Source organism: Lycium ferocissimum, chromosome 5 (assembly GCF_029784015.1).
Source record: "Lycium ferocissimum isolate CSIRO_LF1 chromosome 5, AGI_CSIRO_Lferr_CH_V1, whole genome shotgun sequence".
Taxonomy (NCBI): domain Eukaryota; kingdom Viridiplantae; phylum Streptophyta; class Magnoliopsida; order Solanales; family Solanaceae; genus Lycium; species Lycium ferocissimum.
The window spans coordinates 21542180-21562071 of NC_081346.1; the positions used below are offsets into that span (position 1 = coordinate 21542180).

Below are 19892 nucleotides of genomic sequence, written 5' to 3' on the forward strand. Positions count from 1 at the left end.
AAAACATAATACTATATGTACTAAATAATTCCGTCATTATTTAATCTTCGTGTTATAATTTCAGAATAACTTGTTCCACAAACAAACAACCCCTTAGGAAATAAAAAGAAGAAACCTTTGCTTTAGCTCAACTCATAGTATCTATTACTTTTAATTAATGTGAAACAAAAAAGAAAGATTACCTCCTTTGTCTATGATATGTTACAACTGTTGCAATTCTCTGCCAACAAATCAGAGTGGCGCAGCGGAAGGGTGGTGGGCCCATAACCCACAGGTCCCAGGATCGAAACCTGGCTCTGATATGAGTTGGCTTCCAGCGTTACATTTTTTTTTTTGTCAATTTTCTTCCGTGAAAGAAACTTCAAGTGATGAGATATAGAACGAGAAGAAATAAATGAAGAACCGATACGAACTAAACCCTAGTCTCTGAAGGTTAAAAAAGCAACAAAATATCGCGATAAATCAAACAGATCTGCAACTTCCGTTATCTCTCTATTGATAATTCGTCTCTCAACTTGTCCATGTGAGTTTTTCTTTCTTATTTCTCGTCTCTTTTCCCTCCTTCCAATTTCTGTTTCAATATTTCAAAAAGGGTAAAAATCAACACTCTCTTTTAATTTCTCATTTCCAACGAACTTTCAGCTAGAATTTGAAATTTTAAAGTTCAATCTTGCAAACTCAGTTTCTATGGTGACTGCAAATAATGATTTCATCATTTACTTGGAAATTGAACTACCAGATGAAGTTTTAATGGTGATTATCCAGTAATTACAGTTTAAAATGCTTTACTTTGCTGTTTTGATTTTTACTGAAATGCTGTTATTGCTTAGGTTTGTATAGCTCCACTCAACTGTGAAGCGCCTCCATAATTAGTAAGTACACTGAACTACGGTTTTCATGCCTTTGTTAATTCAACTTATCTAATCTATGAAATGATAGTTTAATCAACTCAGATCTTAGCTTGCAAAGTAACTACTCTAGTTAACTTGTCTTCCCTAAATAAAAGTCAAAATACTCAGTTAGGACTTATTTTCCATTGGTTTAAGACATAGTTATAGCATCAAGCTATTTCATGCATTCCTGAAAGTAATGCAATAATACGTGGAACACAGAATTTAGCCAATTGCAAGTTATCCTTTTTTGTTATAATGTTGTTACCTGAGATAAAGTAGAATCAAAAGTGTGTAGATATCTAGCCGTAACGAAGCTAGAGCCTTATATAGGTCTGTCTTCTCTTCTTTTTTCCGACTTGGGAAGGTAATGAAGATGAATACAAACTGCAGATAAACTCATTAATAAAAATGATTAGTAGTATGATGAAATCTGAAAAAAAAAAAAAAAAAAAAAAGAATCTTCTAACAGATATCTTACTGGCAGTGGTTCGAGAAAAAGACGTCTGTTGGGAATATGCGGAGAAGTTAGACGGGAATAAAGTGAGATGTAAATTCTGTCTCAGAATTCTGAATGGTGGCATTAGTAGGTTAAAGCATCACTTATCCAGACTTCCCAGTAAAGGTGTGAATCCATGTACTAAGGTCAGGGATGATGTTACTGACAGGGTAAGGGCAATAATAGCATCAAAGGAAGAGACAAAGGAAACTCCTAGTACTAAAAAGCATAAGTTCGTTGAGGCAAAATCTCTTGTCAACATTTCTTTGGAAAAACCGCTTTTGTCTGTGGAACCAATAACTCCAACAACAACAACAACAACAACATACCTAGTGCAATCCCACAAGTGGGGTCTGGGGGAACCAATAACTCCAATTGCAAGAATTTTTCCACCCATTGGGCAGGCTATCTCTTCACCTGGAAATAACCAAGAAAATGCAGAGAGAAGTATTGCATTGTTCTTTTTTGAGAACAAAATTGACTTTGGTGTAGCAAGATCTTCCTCTTACCATCAAATGATTGAGGCAGTAGGGAAGTGTGGTAGTGGATTTATAGGTCCTTCTCCTGAAACTCTGAAATCAACATGGTTGGAGAGGATCAAGTCTGAAGTAAGTTTACAGTCAAAAGATGTTGAGAAAGAGTGGGCTATGACAGGTTGCACTTTAATTGCAGAAACATGGACGGACAACAAAATGAAAGCTTTGATCAACTTCTTGGTTTCATCACCCTCCAGGACTTTTTTCTACAAATCTGTAGATGCGTCTTCATATTTTAAGAATCTGAAATGCCTATCTGAGTTGTTTGATTCAGTCATTCAAGATTTTGGCCCAGAAAATGTTGTACAGGTAATTGTGGATAATACACTTCACTGCAGTGGTATAGTGAACCATATTTTGCAGAACTATGGGAGTGTTTTTGTGTCCCCTTGTGCTTCACAGTGTTTAAATGCAATTTTGGATGAGTTTTCAAGACTAGATTGGGTAAATAGATGCATTTTACAGGCACAATCAGTCTCGAAGTTTATATACAATAATTCCTCATTGCTTCAACTCGTGAAAAATTTCACTGGAGGACAAGAGATCATCAAGACTGGTATTACGAAGTCTGTATCACACTTTCTCTCCTTGCAATGTCTATTGAAACATAGGTCAAGATTGAAACTTATGTTTAGTAGTCCAGAGTTTGGTGCACATTCTGCTTGTACAAATAAACCGCAAAGTGTTAATTGTATTGGAATTCTGGATGACAATGACTTTTGGAGGACAGCTGAAGAGTGTGTTGCTGTGTCTGAACCCTTTCTCAAAGTTATGAGAGAGGTATCTGGAGGAAAGACAGCTGTGGGCTTTATATATGAACTACTGACCAGAGCAAAAGAGTCAATAAGGACATACTATATTATGGATGAAATAAAGTGCAAGACATTTTTAGATATAGTGGATAAGAAATGGCAGAACAACCTCCACTCTCCTCTGCATTCAGCAGCTGCCTTTTTGAATCCTGGCATCCAATACAACACAGAAGTCAAGTTTCTAGGGTCTATAAAAGAAGATTTTTTCAGAGTGCTGGAGAAGCTGCTACCAACTCCCGAACTGAGGCGAGATATCACCACTCAAATCCTTTTATATACAAGGGCATCCGGAATGTTTGGTTGTAATCTAGCGAAGGAAGCCATTGATACTGTTCCTCCAGGTACGCTTGAAGCTTTACATTTTGTGCATTCTACAAAGTTAAATTGAAGCAATCCTAAGAAAAATCTTATCTGTTCATTCCTCTTTCTTCTCCTTGAGATAGTAGGAAGGTTGACTAGCATCTTCTTCTAAATTGAAGATATCATAGGTCATGTTTATATTCCTGGTGTCACACCCCTCTCACGCATCCACCGGTTCCTCTTCGCGTCAAGAACTACCTGAATCGATGGTTATGTTCTTGCAGTTGTTCATGACGAGATGCGGCGAGCTCTGCTACCTATACTTCCTGGACTGTGGACAAGTTAAGTTGTCCTCAGAGCGTAGCTTTTATGTGGGCTGATTGGGCTCTTCCTCTGCAAATTATGCTTGTTGTTCTTCTATTCTTTCCCTAGCATGCTCCAGGTCTGAACAGTGAACTGATGATCTCTCTTCACATCTAACCGTGCTTGCTTAATTCTCATCTCCATTCCGGCTTCCCGGTCTATGAACTCCTTCACGGATCCTTCGGGCATGACTCTAAGGGGGTTGATTATGAAACCATGTTAAGTACCAGCGTTCCACTTTACCTCTGTCATGGTCGGCTGCTATGTTGTGGCAACCTGAATGCAAACATCCGCCCCAAACTTTAAGGATTTTGGAGCTCCTAAGAGGGATGTCAGGGCGGAACTCTTACATAAATCCCCGCATGTCCTTGACTGGGGGTATAGACCGGTGTCGACCGAGTTGTCTCATAACTAGTCTGAGAGGCATATAAGGCTGGACACCCTGAAGTCCCATTAAGATGATAAAATAACAAAAAGAAGACATGTACATCATCTTTTTTAGGGTAACCAATGATAGTTCCCCAGTAATATTATGAGCATCAGAACTTGTTACTCTTTTAAGATTCCATTTTTAATTAGTTCCTCTAGAAATTTTTTGAGTGTTCGAAAATCCTAGACTAGATTTTAAGTTTTTTTTTTTCCTGAAGGTTCTAGGCTTTAGAGTTAGAGTACTGATAGAAGTTGAGTGTTCGAACCCTGTTACAGACGAAAGCCTGGTATTTAGTGGAGAAAGGTAGACGGGCAGGCCCATTTTCCACCAAGTTTTGAACCTTCTGCCACTGGTACTTATGTATTTCTCAGTTAAAAAAAAAAAAAAATTTGATAGCAAGAACTAAGCCATTGCTACCGATATTTGTTGAAACCATAAGTTGATAAAAGGAGATGTACTTGGGTTCTTGTTTCTCGCTTATTACATAACAAAAAAAAAAAAAAAAAAAAAAAAAAAAAGAGAGGAGACTTAATTGCACAGCAATTTTGCCTTGGAATATATAAATATCACTTCCTGCAAGGCTAAACATTCAGGGAAGCATTCAAGTCAGTAGGACTTTTCAAATATATGGAAAGCCCTTAAAAGTTGGAAAACAAACATTAATGACTCGGTACACATTAACTCATAGTAAGACTTTGGTAAGATACTGGCTTAAAACAATGATTAAAAATTGAAATTATATCTAGTTGATCTCTAACCTTGAGTCTCCTCTGGAATGCATCAATTGCATGGACATTCTCCGGCATGTCTTAAATGGCTCTTGACTGTTCTGTTATACTCCCTCCATTTCAATATGAATGAATTTTTAGGGTGTGGCACACCTCTTAAGAAAGTTAAAAGATATTAATCAGAGGGTAATTTGTCAATATTACCCTTTTGCTTCTTCCCAAACTTTTCTTAAAACTAGTGATAGTCAATGTTGGAAAATATAGAATAGTTTAAAAATTCATTAAAGAGAAGGGTAATTTTGGAAAAAGTTAATTAATATATCTTTAGTTTTTGAAAAATTCATTCATTTTGGACCATAAAAGAAGTGTTAGAAATTCATTTATATTGGAATGGAGGGAGTAATTTTCTATCCTCTAGTTTGCATCTCATAGATTAAAGCTGTCAGAAAAATGACTATGACTGCTGCCAACAGATCATGCTTTTTGAACTAGTTTTCTTCATAGCCTACTAATTTTCAATGGACTGATGCAACAGAAGTGCATTGTAGGTATTTGGTGGGAACAGTATGGTGATGCTGCTCCTACATTGCAAAGAGTCGCTATCAAAATACTTAGCCAGGTATGCAGTACGTTCACTTTTGAGCGACATTGGAGCACATTTCAGCAAATCCACTCTGAGAAGCGCAATAAGATTGATAAGGAAACACTTTCAGACCTTGTTTACATAAATTATAATCTGAAGCTAGCACGGTATTTGGTTTCTAAACCTACCGAGGAAGATCCCCTCCAACTTGATGACATAGATATGACATCCGAGTGGGTAGAAGAGGCAGAAAATCCTAGTCCAAGTCAGTGGCTTGATAGATTTGGTTCGGGTCTGGATGGGAATGACTTGAACACAAGACAGTTTACTGCTGCAATATTTGGCGGTGGTGACCACATATTTGGTTTGTGATCATGTTGACTGTCCACCCACCCCCGCAATACACACGCATTTAGTCATCATAGTATAGTGTCTTGGATTTGTGTGGTACTTTCCACTGCTCTTTTTTTCCCATGTAAATACCTAGTAGAAATGATGCAAGTAGCTTTTCTGATAGGCCATCTAAATGTCACGCCTATACAGAAATAGAGAGTGAGGGTAGTTGGAGAAGCTGACTATATATGTTTTATGTAAATACATCGAGTAGTATGTGAAAAAGGTGTACTGCTTCTCCTCTATCGAAATATTTGGCTAGTCCGGGAAGTCGAATCGACAGCCCTTTGGACTAAATAGCAACAAGAAGGTGCTTGACGTATAAACCAGAACACATGGGAGACCAAATGCTAGCGAAAATTCACTACTGTTTGCTTGTGTCGACTAAAAATTTACCCAAAATTCTGTTAGCAAAATCATACATATTATTAAAGAACTGCTATCTATTTGCTTAATAGAGAGGTAGATTGAAACAGGGGCAATTTGCAGGATTGCCCTTCGCTGGGGTGATCTTTAATTTTTGGCCCTCAAATTGGTGGTGTTTAACTTTTACCTTTAAAGCCCAAATTTTGCCTTGCGAATTTTTTTTTTTTTTTTCACTGAGCTGGGATTTGAACCCACAACCTCGGGGTATTAGGTGAAGGGCAAAACTTAAAGACCACCAATTTGAATGACAAAAATTAAAGACCATCCCAACTGACGGACAATCTGCGCAAAAAAAAAGTTGAAACAATCATGACCATGCTTAAACACTCTGAAAAGCCCACATACTTAGCCTTTGAGTCTGTCCATGCAAAGGAATAATGTCAATGATAGCAAAATTCCTTGGAATCTGTCCAGTTGTTCTTGTATGGAAGTTAACTGACTTCGAAGTTGAATCATTTGGTCCTACCTTCGCATCGCATTACATATGATTAACACAGGGGGGTGCAGTGGCTGGTATCGTGTTTGGCAAAGCACAGCTATAATAATTGAATAGGAAGCAAAATTGACATGGAAGAAAAATAATCACTACCAGCCAGTTTTGCTTATCGCAACCTGTAGTTATCAAATTAATGCCAAACGTCACTTATCTAAAGTTAATAGGACTTATACACGCATATATGGCTCAACATACATTTACAATGACATTATAATGTATTGACACCCTTATTACATGCTCATAAATATTATTATGATGAACTGCCGAGCAACTGAGCTGCTGCCTTGTCTTTATCGTTCTCATTCATCAGTAAGGCATCTGCAACGCTATTTGATGAGAATCCCATCTCCTTCAAGAGAGTATATCCCTCCGCAAATTCCTTGACCTGAAAAGTTGATGAACAAAATGTTAGAAGAGCTAAAGAATGCTAGTCACATTTATTATAGACAAGTGCTCGTCAATGCTATTGAACAAGTCATTATACAACACTTCTCACTGTACCATTCCGCAATCAGTTGCAAATTAAAATGTCGTGATCTGCTTTTCAAAAACTAAAATTCAATTTTTGTAAGCATTACCGTAAATATTTCTCAAATGGTTTTATGATGCAGATGGTTACACCATGTCCTACTTTCATGCAGTTTCCAAATATTTAACTCTATTTTCAAAAAAGAATCTACTAATTTTCCGGTTTCACTACAAGAATTAGTTAAATTGACTCCTCAATGAATTAAATTTGAAATTCGACCAAGGACAGGGGATCATAAGAAATGGAGATCCTTGTGGAGAAATGTCTTCACGAAAATTAATTTAAAGAAATTTTGGTAGGTAAATTAATTTGACCATGCTCATAGTGCCACACGCAGACAGAAATGTAAGAGAAGTATGTAAAAGATCTGTATGCCTTGATCGGATTATCTCCATAATTTGCAACTGCTAGGGCCACAGCCTCTCTATTGAAACCAGATGTTGTGTATTTGCTCAAAACAGGATCTCCAGTGAATCCCTATATTCAAGCAAGAAAAAAAAAATATCCAAGTAAGAAAAGACTCATTCAAATCTCAACAAAAGTTAGTCCGCCGAAGACCACAGATCAGAATCACATTGAGTTTCTTAACTGCAAAACATTTGATGTTAGTACACATTCCGAAACTTTCGGGACAAAAGTTCTAAAACAAAGCACATGATGCACTCTTGGATATCAATGCTTAATTTACATACATATAAATTAAGCAGTTTAAGGATGCTTACTACCTTTATCCATAGACTTAATATACAATATCCTAAAAAAAGGTCATAAAATTGACATGTTTTAAGACATGATATTTTGACAAACAAGCCGTATTTGAATCCAAAAATTCAAAATGAAGAATCCAACTTGAGGATTTACTCGTCACAACAATTCTTACAAAGGAAAAGGAGAAATATATTAATCTCTTAGCCAAGTACGTATAATTAAGTATGTTGTTTAAACAGAATATTCCACCCATAGGAAGGATTTGATCATCTTGAAAACTCAAAGTAGTCTACATGTTCCAATGAAAAGGAATTATAAGAACAAACACTTGGACCGTTATCCCTGAGTTATAACACAGAAATATTGGTCTTGTTGTTAGATAAGCAAACAAATTTAGGAGATAGATGGACAGAGATTCTGCATTGCCAGAGTCAGATTTCCCATATTGATTAATGGTGATCCTCAAGGTTTCTTCAAGTCTGGAAGGGCATTAAGATAGGATGATCCTTTATCCCCCTAACTCTTTGTTTTGGTGATAGAGATCCTAAGTCCAATGCTCAGAAAAGCATAGAATTTGGGTTGGTTCAAGGGCCTATCTATTGGCAGGAACGGAGAGGAAGGAATGGTTCTCACCCATATTCGGTATAAGATGATACTTAACCGTTTTGTGACTCTGAAAGAGAACACCTATTGTATTTAAGAGGGGTTCTGTTAAGTTTCGAAGCAGTTTCTGGGCTGAGAATCAATCTGGCTAAAAGTAGTATGTGATGCTGAAGATCATATTGAGGATTTGGCTAATATACTGCGGTGTGAAGCTGACAAGTTCCCACCAGTCTATTTGGAATTACCATTAGGGGTGAAAAGAAAAGATAAAAATATTTTGCGAGGAATAATTGATAGATGTATTAATAAGTTGAACCCATGGAAGAAACAACATCTATCCTTTGGGGGGAGACTTAAAGGGTGTTTGGCTAAACCTTTTTTTTTTTTTTTTTTTTTTTGGGATAAGTAAAGGTGTTTGGCTAAACTTATTAAGGGTGGTCGAACTGGCTTATAAGCACCTTTTTAGCTTATTTACGCGTTTGGTAAATACCAAAGTGCTTGTAAACCAAAATCAGCCATAAGCTGGTTATCCCAACTTTTTAGCCTATAAGCACTTTGACCAAGTATTTTACTATTTGATCCTCAATATTTCTTCAAATTCTCAAAGTAGATTTCCCAAAACAGAACTCCTAACATCCTTTTAACTTCGTATCTGTCGCTCCTCCTGTTCTTTAAACGAATATACTTTTAAATTTATAATATTTAACAAACATTTTAAGGGTATTTTAGTCATTCTAACAAAAGAATAGCTTATCCGCACTTTTTTACCAAACACATCAATTGCTTATTAGTAGTTTCAACACTTCTATCCAAACACGTAACTGCTTATTTATAAATCAGTTTCAACACTTAAATGTTTTCAGCACTTAAAGCTTATCATTTTTTTTATAACAATGGTGTTTAGGCTAGCTTGTGCGCACCTCGACTAATTCCACGGAATACCTGACCTCCCACTAGCAACAAGTACCAAGTAACTCTGTCCGCCAAGGTTGAGACAGATGGGAAGAAATCACATCGGTATCAGGAAAGCTTATCAACTATTTATAATCAACTAATCCAAACGGGCTCTGAGCTGATAAGCAGTGCTAAATTAATTTTATAAATAAGCAGTCACATGTTTGGATAGAAGTGTTAAAACTGTTAATAAGCAATTGATGCGTTTGGTAAAAATGTGTAGATAAACTGTTGTTTTGGTAAAATGAGTAAAATACCCGTAAATAATTTTTATAAAAAATTAAAAGTTTAGAAGTATATTTGCAAGAAAAAGGTGAAACGCGGATATGGAAAGGAGAGGGAGTTAGAGACTAGTTTTGAGAAAGGTATTTTGAGAATAATAGAAAATATTAAGGATAAAATAGAAAATCTTGGTCAAAATAGAAGTGCTTATAAGCTGAAAATCCAGGAGTTTGTGGAGACCAACTTACAACTTTTGGCTTATAAGCATGTTGGTTGTTTACCAAATGTGCAAATAAGCCAAAAGGTACTTATAAGCCAGTTTGACCAACTTATAAGCCTAGCCAAACACCCTCTTATCCTAGTTAGTAGTGTGCTGAATGAAATGCCAACTTAAACAATGCAAGTTGTTTCCTATGCCTGCAGCAGTAGATTAAGAAATTGAATTCCATTAGGAATGAGTTCTTATAGGATGGTAATGCTAATAACAAGGAAGATTCATTTATCAAAGTAGCAAGTGGTTAAAAAAAAAAAAAAAAAAAAAAAAAAGAAAGAAAGAAAAAAAAAGAAAGGAGGTTAGGGAGTGAGAAATCTGAAATTACATAACTAAGAGTTTATTATTAAATGCTATGGAGATATAATAGAGGTGGTGATTAAGTCTGGAAAAAACTCATAAATGCTGTTTATGGCAAGAAGGATGGTTGGAAACAATATCCTTCACAATTGAAAGCAGCCCTGGGAGTTTGGAGAGGCATTGTTGGGATGCGGATGGGTTTTTACAGTATACTAAATTAGAGGTGGGTAATGGAGTCAGGATTAAATTTTGGACAGATAAATGGATCAGGAATACAGATTTGAGAAGCAGTTTTCCAGATATATTCAGGTGTTTTGTTCTTAATGATGGTTGTGTTTCTGAGTTCCATTCAGAAGGAACCTTAATGATTGGAAATTGGAAGCTTCTGTCAACTTACTCTGACTCAACCGCTGGATTCTATATCAATTGATCAAAATAAGGAGGATGGATTGATTTGGGTGAATGGCAAGGATAAAATGTTCTCTGTTAGTAATTGTTACAAACAGAGCAGAATGGTCAAGGAACATCTAATTAGCCAGGGAAGATCATCTGGAAGTCTAAAGCTCCTGTCAAAGCTGCCTGCTTTGGATGGATTGTCACTTGGAAGGCCTGTTTGACTCATCATAATTTACAGAAGAGGGGTTTTGCTTTAAGTAATAGATGCTATTTTGGTGTGAAGCAGACTAGGAAATAGTGGAACATCTGTTTTTGAATATTAGTAACAGTTTAATGGATTGCTTGAAAAGTTAAAGGATGCATAGAAGCCTGAAGCAAATCTGGAGAATCATTCCCGTATGCATTTTTGGGACGTTCCAACTTCCAACAAAATCAGAATTCAGAGGATTTCATCATATTTAGAAATTTTTATGTTACGCTGGCCATCAACCTACAGTGACCTTCCACCTTCATTCAGATAGGGGACTTGCTACCCTATGAGAAACTCGTGTAAGTAGATTATAGTACTGCAGTTAACAAGATCACAAAAAATGGAAGTACCATGTTTGTTTGTTCTGGCCTTCTAGGTGGAAGATTTTCCAGCCCTAGCGTGCTCCAGTTCTGGGTTTCCTTTTCTGCTTCGGCCAAAATCCTTTTCTCAAGGTCAAAATCAAAGTTGAATGTGCTTCGTGGAATGTCTCCCACTTGTGTTGATAATTGAGGCTGCAAAGATACCAAAAAGGAATATATAGTTCACACAAAAGACTTAAGATATGCAACTCATACAATACTTTAAAGGACCTGTTTGGCCATTAAAATTATTCACTTTTTTTCCGGAATAATTTTTCACTTTGTTTGAAAATCAAAGTTTGGCCATAATAATTCCAAATCCAACTTGAAATTTAAAAAAACATCTTACAACCTGTTTTCCAAGTCACTTTTCACTCTTGAAACTACATTTAAGTACATTGAAACATGAACATCATTCCAATTATTCTTTGTAAAAAAAAAAAAAAATATGACCAAACACAACTCCATCTTCAACTCCACTACTAAAGTGAAAAATATTACAAATCTCTGGCCAAACGCCTAGTAAATCAACATACAAAAGCTAGATATGTCTATTAAGTTGATGAACAGAGATATAGGTTTGGTACCGGAGGTGTAATGCGATATTCAGGTTTAATAGCAACTCTGATGCCAATTCCAGCTGCAAAGGTGAGAGAATCAAAATTCCCCTAGTTGGAAATTGACATGTAAACAGATAAATGAAAGATGGAGGAAATACATACTGTTTGAAGAGGGAAAGGGAGAGGGCGCGTGATGAAGAGGAGGGTTCCGACCACCGGAGTGTTGACCAACCCTAGGATAATGTCCACCGTACATGGGATGTGGCTGTGGATGCGGAGCGGTAGTTGATGGTCTACCGTACATGGGCAATTGTGTATCGTAAGGAGTTCTGTTCCTGAAATCGTAATCCATGCTGATCCAAATTGGAAGAGATGATGGACAATGAAGTAGATGGTAGTTGGAATGAATCTCTTTGAATCCCGGAGGTTTGATTTCCGTAAACAGCACGCCTGTCTTGCTCATTCTGGTTTGGGCTTTGTGCGTATCTCCAGGAGTGGGCTGGGTTATTCCCACAAATGAATTTGCAGGATTGTGCTTTGCTGGGGGTGGTCTTTAATTTTTGGCCAATTCGCTGGATTTCCCTTCCTTTGGGATGGTCTTTAGTTTTTGTCCCTCAAAATGTTGGTCTTTAATTTTTGGCCTTCGTGTTTACGATCACGAGCCGCGTAGAAATGTGAGGTTACAGGTTCGAGCGCCTCGCTGCATAAATTTTAAAAAATCGAAAACAAGGCTTGGTCGCGTGTATCTTTCGGACCCGCCATACACTTCTTAAGGAATAACTAAAGTTATGCCGGACCCGGCATAACTATAAGTTCTGCCTTATAAGGCAAAGTTTATGCCTCTGCTCATACGGCATAACTAAAAGTATACCCATAAGGCGGAACTTTTCCTTAAGGCATAACTAAAAGTTTGCCTTATAAGACAAAGTCTATGTCTTAAGAAAAAGTTATGCCTTATGGGGCATACTTTTAGTTATGCCTTAACTAAAAGTCTGCCCCATAAGGCATAACTAAACAATGTCTTAAGGAAAAGTTCTGCCTTATGGCAGAATTTTTTGGTGCATACTTTCAGTTATGCCTTAACTAAAAGTCTCATTTACCATAAGGCATAACTAAACTATGTCTTAAGGAAAAGTTCTATCCTTAACGCAATTTTTTGTTAATTTTTAGGGAAAAGGACATACAATGGCCAACAGGTTAAAGTAATCCCACATTTGGGCCTAATAACGTGAGCTGGTCGATCGGCCCAGTAGCCCAAATGCCTTTAAAAAAAAAAAACTTTCTGTGGCGACTTTCGCCACTAAAGATCAATTTTTTTTTTTTTTTGTGGCAATTCAAAAATTCTCCACTAAAGGTTGATGTTACACCTTGTAGTTTTGCACGTTGAGATTCGTTAGGTGTTAGCTGTTCAATGGTAGACACTGGAGTTATTTTCTAGGATATATGAGATTATATGTGCCTATCTTATGGTTATGAGAGTTTAAGTTCATGTAATAGGTCATGGAAGGATTAGAGAATAAGTGAATTGAGGAAATTAAGTTTGTTGGAACTTTGGAGAAAGGATGGATAAGGTTTCGTATGATAATTTGGTCTAACCTGAGAAAGAAATATCTCCTAGTATATCAGGAGTTTTGAAGTGAAACAAAATCCTAAGTTGAAGTTCAGGAAGTCTAGTTTCCAACGCAGCAAACCACGCGTTGATCCGACATCGGAATCAAACATTATGAGCATTTCAAGACGGACTGTCAGAGCAGGGGTTAGACCTGCGCGAATGCACCTGGAAGTGGCACGAACGCGCAGAGGAGCACGGGGCAACTCAGCGCGAACGCGCAGAGCAAATTTTAGGTCGGTGCAAACCAACTCTAAAACAATATAAAAAGGGGATTCACCCCTTATTTTCATCCATATACCCCTCAAAACTATCCCAAACCCTTTGGAACATTCTCCCAATTTCCGCCCATAAAATTGTAGCTCAAATCAAGTGAAACCTCGGGATTTAGGTTCGGATAGCATATAGTTGTGATTATAGTATCATTTTGCGGTGGATCTTGGCTTGGATTCAAGGTGAATATTGAAGATATTGTGGTTCTAGTGAGAAAAAGGTATGAATCTTTCCTTATTGATATTGATTTAGGTTTACTTACGAAAATAGAACTATTAACTAGTCGTATAATGAATTAGTTGATTGACAAATCGGGTAAACATCGTGTGGGATGTTTTATGGAGTATACTGGTACTGAGGATGATGTTGTTGATGTTAGTGTTGTTGTTGTTGGTTGTTGGTATTGTGATTTTGGGCTAGGGATATAAACAGGGAAGATCTTAAACGCCGCCCAAATTTCTAAAGGATTTAATTTGAAGGCTTAAGACAAGCATATGATGATAAGCCTAACAATAGTATGAATTATCTTGAATGTAGATTTACGAGCTTAGGAGGACAAGCATTAAGTAGTTAAGGAAACCCAAAAGGTATGTTAAGGCTAAAACCCTTTCTTTCTAAAGGCATGATTTTCTTCTTATGAACCCATACATGTTTTTCATAATATCTTTATTCCCAAAAAGCTAGAAGTTCATGATTCTCAAAGTTCTTATATGTCACGACCCAAACCCGTGGTAATGCGCACCGGTGTCCTTTGGACACCACACGCCTACCTCGACGGATGCGGCATACCAAACAGCTAATTCCGTTTGGACATATGTAAATTCATACAGATATAAAATACATTGCACACTTAAACCCGTACATAAGCCGTTAGGGATAACATAATAAGCAGAAGTACTCAATTCGCAGACTTGTACTTACTTACCAGAACAGTGACAACCCACAACCCACAAACATGTTACGGTGCCTCTAACATACGAACGGGGTGAAGACGGACGGTGGCCGCCGTACCCAAATGACCATATGTACAAAGGACAAACAACAGAAGATATATACAAAAATATCGACTCCGGATCAAAGTGAGCACTCTCCAACAACGGAAACGGGTACCTGGCCGGTGGCGTATCTCGAGGTGCGTCCCTGTGCGGGCATGTAGCGCGGGCCCGAAGAACGTGGGGGTCGGTACGAAAGTGTACCGAGTATGTAAAGCGGGAAATATAACATACATAATCATAATCGAGTCAAATATGTAAAATCATAACAGACGAGAATCGGATCGTAGCGGGGGTCGGACTTACGAGTGTACGTACGTAATCATAATATGTCGAGATTTAGGGAGTGTAGGCGGCGGAGTTTCAATACGGACCGGAGGTACAAAATGTGGGCGACGGAAGCACAATGCAAATCGGATGCGCAGTGTGATTATAGTCGTAAACGCAGTCCGAGGCAAGGACGGACTCTCAAATAGAACGAGAACTCGAAGTATGACGACGAATCGAGTCCGAATCGGACGTGCGGAAATGTGACGGACGGATCCTTATCAAATCGAGTCTCGTATCGTACAGGCGAGAGTCGTAATATTCGAACGTACATATCATATATATCATTTATCCCGCCTTTAATAAGGGACGCGTGTATGAACCGACCTCTTAGTACGGGACGCGGTGGACGGACGATTTATCAAATCAAATGCCATCCTGCCGCCATCCCCATAATATCACATAATCAAATCATAATCGGATATAAAGATCCCGAACCGCACATCCGTAGGGACGCGGTGAACAATGCAAATTGGAAGTGCACGAATCACGGAACTGGCCCGGGCGCGGTAAAGGAAGCATTGAGGCATCACGAACGGTATCAATGAGAAACCACATACATACGGACGACATACGGACTTAATGGCCCGAAATAGTTCGGAAGATAAGTCAATCGAATTATCGGATCATGGTCATAATAGATACGCATACGTGTCATTTGGGACGGCACGGCAGTTATTTCGGTAACGTAATATCCAGAACCGTTCCAGATGTCGTACTATATTATGAAACTCATAAAAATATAACAATTATCATATGATAGCGAACGATAGCCAAGAATTAACTAAAAAGATCGGACAAAAGCGGAGTCAATTACGCCTTACGAACTATCGGGGTCTTGTGGGCCCACCTCGGACAATCATAGTGGCGTACGTAAATTATGGATAATAAACCTTAGGGTGGTCAGTAACCATCTTAGGGTGTTAAGAGCTCCATTTATGGAAATTATACACGTATAGGCAATTTTCTTTGAGCAAAAGGTAAGGCGGACAATTCAATCTTCTTGAATGATTTTGAGCTATTTTCAATCTCGGAGTGTGAGAAGCGAAGTGCGATCGAGGCTCGCTTTCAAGCATTACTCGTTACACTCGCATGCCAAAGAAGGAAAGGCAAGACTTTACATACCTTAATTATGCTTTACGCTCGTCGATTCCGATTCGTTTCGTCACAAAAATCTACAAATGGTCATTGTTACCAAATGTGAGTTTTAAGCTTTTATGAACTCAATTTAAAACCACGCTAGACTACGAAATTTCAAAAAGATTTCCCCACACATATAGCATCACGAGAATTTGACTCGGCTAGAACAATCAACAACAACACCACAACAATAACGATCAACACAAATTACAATATAACACAATTTGTCTACTTCCCGACATAATGCAATAATTCCCAATTCGACTTCGCACTTTCAAATCAACACTAACATGCTCTCGCTCATTACTAATCAAGGTCATTACAATACTATTCGGAAGCATTTCATAGCGTTTCCACAATATATACTCAAGATACATAAAATATACAAACTTTCCACCAAAGCCATACTTCCTCCAACCCTTCTAATTTTTGGCATACTTATTCATAGCATGTTTTCATCATCTAGTTCCATCAACTATAATCATAACTCACATCTTAGCAACTTAGTTTCCATAAGGTCATGAAATCATACTTAAACAACATAAGCTTCTACATTCCATTTCAATGCAATCTTACGTTATTTTACCTTCATTTACATTACAAGATTCGCAACAACACAACCAACATATTAAACAAAATTAATTCAATCTCATTTCTCCATAAGGTACCACACGGCGAACACCTACTTTTCCAAATTCAACCAAATTCGATCAACTTTCATTTCCAACATACGAATTCCACCATAACCACAACTAGAACACAACACAAAATTCAACTCACCATAGACATGCAACATGCACACACACACACATGGCTACAACACAACTACCACACACACGGCTTGCACATGCATGCAACACCCATAATTCTCATGTACTCTACATATGCTACAACATATACATAATTCCTCCAACATAAAAGTAAGAATCCTACCTTTTCCAATTTCTTTCCACTTGCCAAAAGGAGCACTTTTTTGCCTTGAAAATTATACCAACTTGGAGAGCACCTTGAGATTAGTAAGAATCCAAGAAGAACCAAATTTTGAATCAAAGACCAAGCTCCAAGAATTTTTTTTCTCTTCTTTCTCTCTAGGGCCGAATGGCTCTCTCTTCTTTTTCTTGATTTGTTTTGATTTTTCTTGAAACTTCACATGCTAGCTCCTTATATTATTTAGCACATGGAAAAAAATATAATTAATCATGGGCTAGAGCCACTTCATGGCCCGACACTCCCTCTCCAAATTGGGCCTCATTTTTCATTTTATTCCTTTGAGCCCAATTGGCTAAAATCTCGTTTTATAATTCCGAAATTAATTTCCAAAATTCCAATCTTGCCCTTAACCTTACTCAATATCTCCCGCATCCATACTTCCATAACAGCATACACACATTAAGTAAAATCCAAACATGACCTTATTCCTTACAAGTCAAGGTTATTCCCAAATTTTTCAAATACTCAAAAATGCCGGATATAACATTATATTTCTAAAGATAGATGTTTACTACGATGATAATGATGATGATGATGATCTTATGTTTGGATATTCCAAAGCTTATGGTTTGATGCTATTGTGAGATTATTGAGCTTATGTCATGATTTTTCTTGATTTTATTCATTGTTGTTGATCTCACCTTATGATAATTGTTCCTTCAAGGTGAGATATAGCGATGATGATTGTTTCATAATATAAATCGGAGGTTACGGACCTTACGTCACTCCGATAAAGTTATAGCTTTTATTTGAGCTCTTGTACGCATGCTACTTATATTATATATGTATATATGGGATATGGGAAAAGGGCGAGGCGTTATATACGCATAACCACCTGATCAGTTGGTATACTATGATATAGTCCCAGACGCGGGATGCCCAGACGCGGGATATATGGTTATGGATTGGGCTGCACGTTCTGCAACACTATTATGTTATATATATGAAAAATGTTTTTCTAAAAGGCTAAGCATGCATGGTATCCGCCCTAAGAGGCAATCAGATGTATAGGTTATCTCCATATCTCATGTTATGTTCCATACCTCCTGTTATGTTGTTATTCATGCCTTACATACTCAGTACATTGTTCGTACTGACGTCCTTTCTTGTGGACGCTGCGTTCATGCCTGCAGGAAAGCAGGGAGACGGATTAGATCCTTAGGAGCTTCATCAGCGGAGTTCAGGAGCGCTCTATTTGCTTTGGAGCTGTAGTTTATTGGTATTACTCTTTTAATACTTATATAGGCAAGCTGGAGTCCTGGCCCGACCTTATGATTTCCAGTACTCTATATAGAGGCTCATAGACATGTGTGGACTAAAAGTTACATGACCTTACCAGTTCATATGGTTTTGTAATAATTTGGCAGCCTTGTTGGCTTATGTTATGGGCATAGTTGTTGATGATCATATAGAGATGTGCCATTATCTTGTGATATATGTCCTTACAGAGTATGACGCCCATGAACTAGCTTGTGGCCTACCTAGAAAAGATTATGAGATGTATGTTCAGAGGTGCTCGGTAGGATAGCTCCGGGTGCCCGTCATGGCCCTCCGGTTGGGTTGTGACAAAAGTGGTATCAGAGCAGTTCGTCTAGGGTGTGTCTATGAGCCGTGTTCGGTAGAGTCTTGTTTATGGGTGTGAAGCGCGCCACACTTATAAACAAGAGGCTACGGGGCATTTAGGAATGATTGACCTTTCTTTCTTATCTTAGATCGTGCAATAGAGCTATGTTATTAGGATCCCCTTTTTCCTAATCGTGTGTTATGATTTGAGCAATGCCTATGAAGAAGAAAGCTACAGCGGCCCAGAAGGGCAAGACAGTGGCCGAAAGGAGGACTGAGTAGGAGCCGCTAGCAGGTATAGAGGGGGGTGAGTCCCATAATGAGGTTCCATCTCAGACCTCTCACACTCCACCCATTTCGGAGGAGCATGAAGGGGTCTCAGCTCCAGCTTTAATACCCCCCAGTTCCTCCACCAGATGCCTCCCGGTCGGGGGGAGAGAGAGATCTTTATCCGGTGTCGACCCAGTTAGTTACCGCTCAGGCTCAGTGGCAGTGTGCGGGCTAGGGTGATAGAGCGGTCAGTGCAAGAGCCCGTAATTTTATTAGCTTGAACCCTCTAGAATTCTTTCAGTCAAAGCCTGATGAAGACCCACAGAGTTTCATAGATGAGATGCTGAGGACGTTGCGGATAATACATGTTTCTGATACTGAGTCAGTAGAATTGGCTTCCTATAGATTACGGGATGTGACCGTCCATTGGTACAACACTTGGATGACTTCGAGAGGGGTAAATGCATCTCCCCCGGTATGGCAAGAGTTCGTAGATGCCTTCCTCCGAAATTATTTACCACCGGAGATTCGACGAGCCCGAGCTGACAGATTCTTGAATCTTAGACAGGGGAGTATGAGTGCTTGAGAGTATAGCCTCCGCTTTAATTCTCTGGCTAGTTATGCCCCAGCTATGGTAGCCGATATGGGGGGACCGTGTACACCGATTTGTGAGTGAGTTGGGGCCACATTTGATTAAGGAGTGTTTGACGGCCTCACTTCAGGATGGGATGGATATTTCCCGTATTCAGGCCCATGCCCAGAATTTGAAAGAACAGCAGCAGCCGCAAAGAGGTGAGCGCGATTCTGATAGAGGGTATAATAAGAGGGCGTATCTTGCGGTGCTGCTAGTGAGTTTAGAGGGGGCCAGAGGCAACAACATTCTAGGCACTCAGGCCATTCGGTGGCTAGTGCACCTCTTCGATTTGCGGCCAAGAGATTTGATCGTCCCATTTATTCCGGACCGGATCAGAGCTCCAGAGTTTCAGGATCCCAGTATAGAGGTGAATCCGGTCAGATGAGGCCGCCCTTACCAAGGTGAAATCAATGTGGTAAGCCACATATGGGACAGTGCCGCCAAGGTTCAGACGCTTGTTATGCCTGTGGTCAGATTGCTCATATG

At 38.5% G+C, this 19892-nt stretch overlaps 2 protein-coding genes across 5 annotated transcripts; one reads left to right on the plus strand and one right to left on the minus strand.

The window, feature by feature from the left end:
• The first annotated feature begins 365 nt into the window (after positions 1-365).
• Positions 366-6008, plus strand: LOC132056482 (uncharacterized). 4 transcript variants are annotated; one of them, XR_009414790.1, is made up of 5 exons: positions 366-523; positions 831-872; positions 1378-3078; positions 3322-3479; positions 5107-5244. XR_009414790.1 is itself a non-coding variant. In XM_059448702.1 (5 exons), coding segments are annotated over exons 2-5 (2166 nt in total). In that variant the 5' UTR covers positions 366-523; positions 831-871; the 3' UTR covers positions 5514-6008. The 4 variants fall into 4 exon arrangements, 3 of the variants coding, with proteins under 3 accessions (XP_059304685.1, XP_059304687.1, XP_059304686.1); XM_059448702.1 differs by having other exon boundaries at positions 3322-3378; positions 5107-6008; XM_059448703.1 differs by lacking the exon at positions 366-523 and adding an exon at positions 538-753 and having other exon boundaries at positions 3322-3378; positions 5107-6008.
• A 514-nt stretch (positions 6009-6522) lies between these two features.
• LOC132057647 (uncharacterized) lies at positions 6523-12113 on the minus strand. The gene is made up of 5 exons (XM_059450269.1): positions 11712-12113; positions 11636-11680; positions 11040-11201; positions 7361-7462; positions 6523-6841 (listed from the first exon to the last, which is right to left on the minus strand). Exons 1-5 carry the CDS (start codon positions 12069-12071, stop codon positions 6707-6709), a joined length of 804 nt encoding a protein of 267 aa, XP_059306252.1. The 5' UTR covers positions 12072-12113; the 3' UTR covers positions 6523-6706.
• Between the last annotated feature and the right edge of the window lie 7779 nt (positions 12114-19892).

What these genes read in the sequence shown, in the direction of transcription:
- LOC132056482 (XM_059448702.1), top strand. An exon ending in CATTGATACTGTTCCTCCAG is followed by an intron (nt 3,079 to 3,321) that starts GTACGCTTGAAG and finishes ATGTTCTTGCAG; the next exon opens with TTGTTCATGACGAGATGCGG. An exon ending in ACTTCCTGGACTGTGGACAA is followed by an intron (nt 3,379 to 5,106) that starts GTTAAGTTGTCC and finishes AGTGCATTGTAG; the next exon opens with GTATTTGGTGGGAACAGTAT.
- LOC132057647 (XM_059450269.1), bottom strand. Translation starts at nt 12,071, where the DNA reads ATGAGCAAGACAGGCGTGCTGTTTACGGAAATCAAACCTCCGGGATTC. An exon ending in AATATCGCATTACACCTCCG is followed by an intron (nt 11,202 to 11,635) that starts GTACCAAACCTA and finishes GTATCTTTGCAG; the next exon opens with CCTCAATTATCAACACAAGT. An exon ending in GGCCAGAACAAACAAACATG is followed by an intron (nt 7,463 to 11,039) that starts GTACTTCCATTT and finishes GCTTGAATATAG; the next exon opens with GGATTCACTGGAGATCCTGT.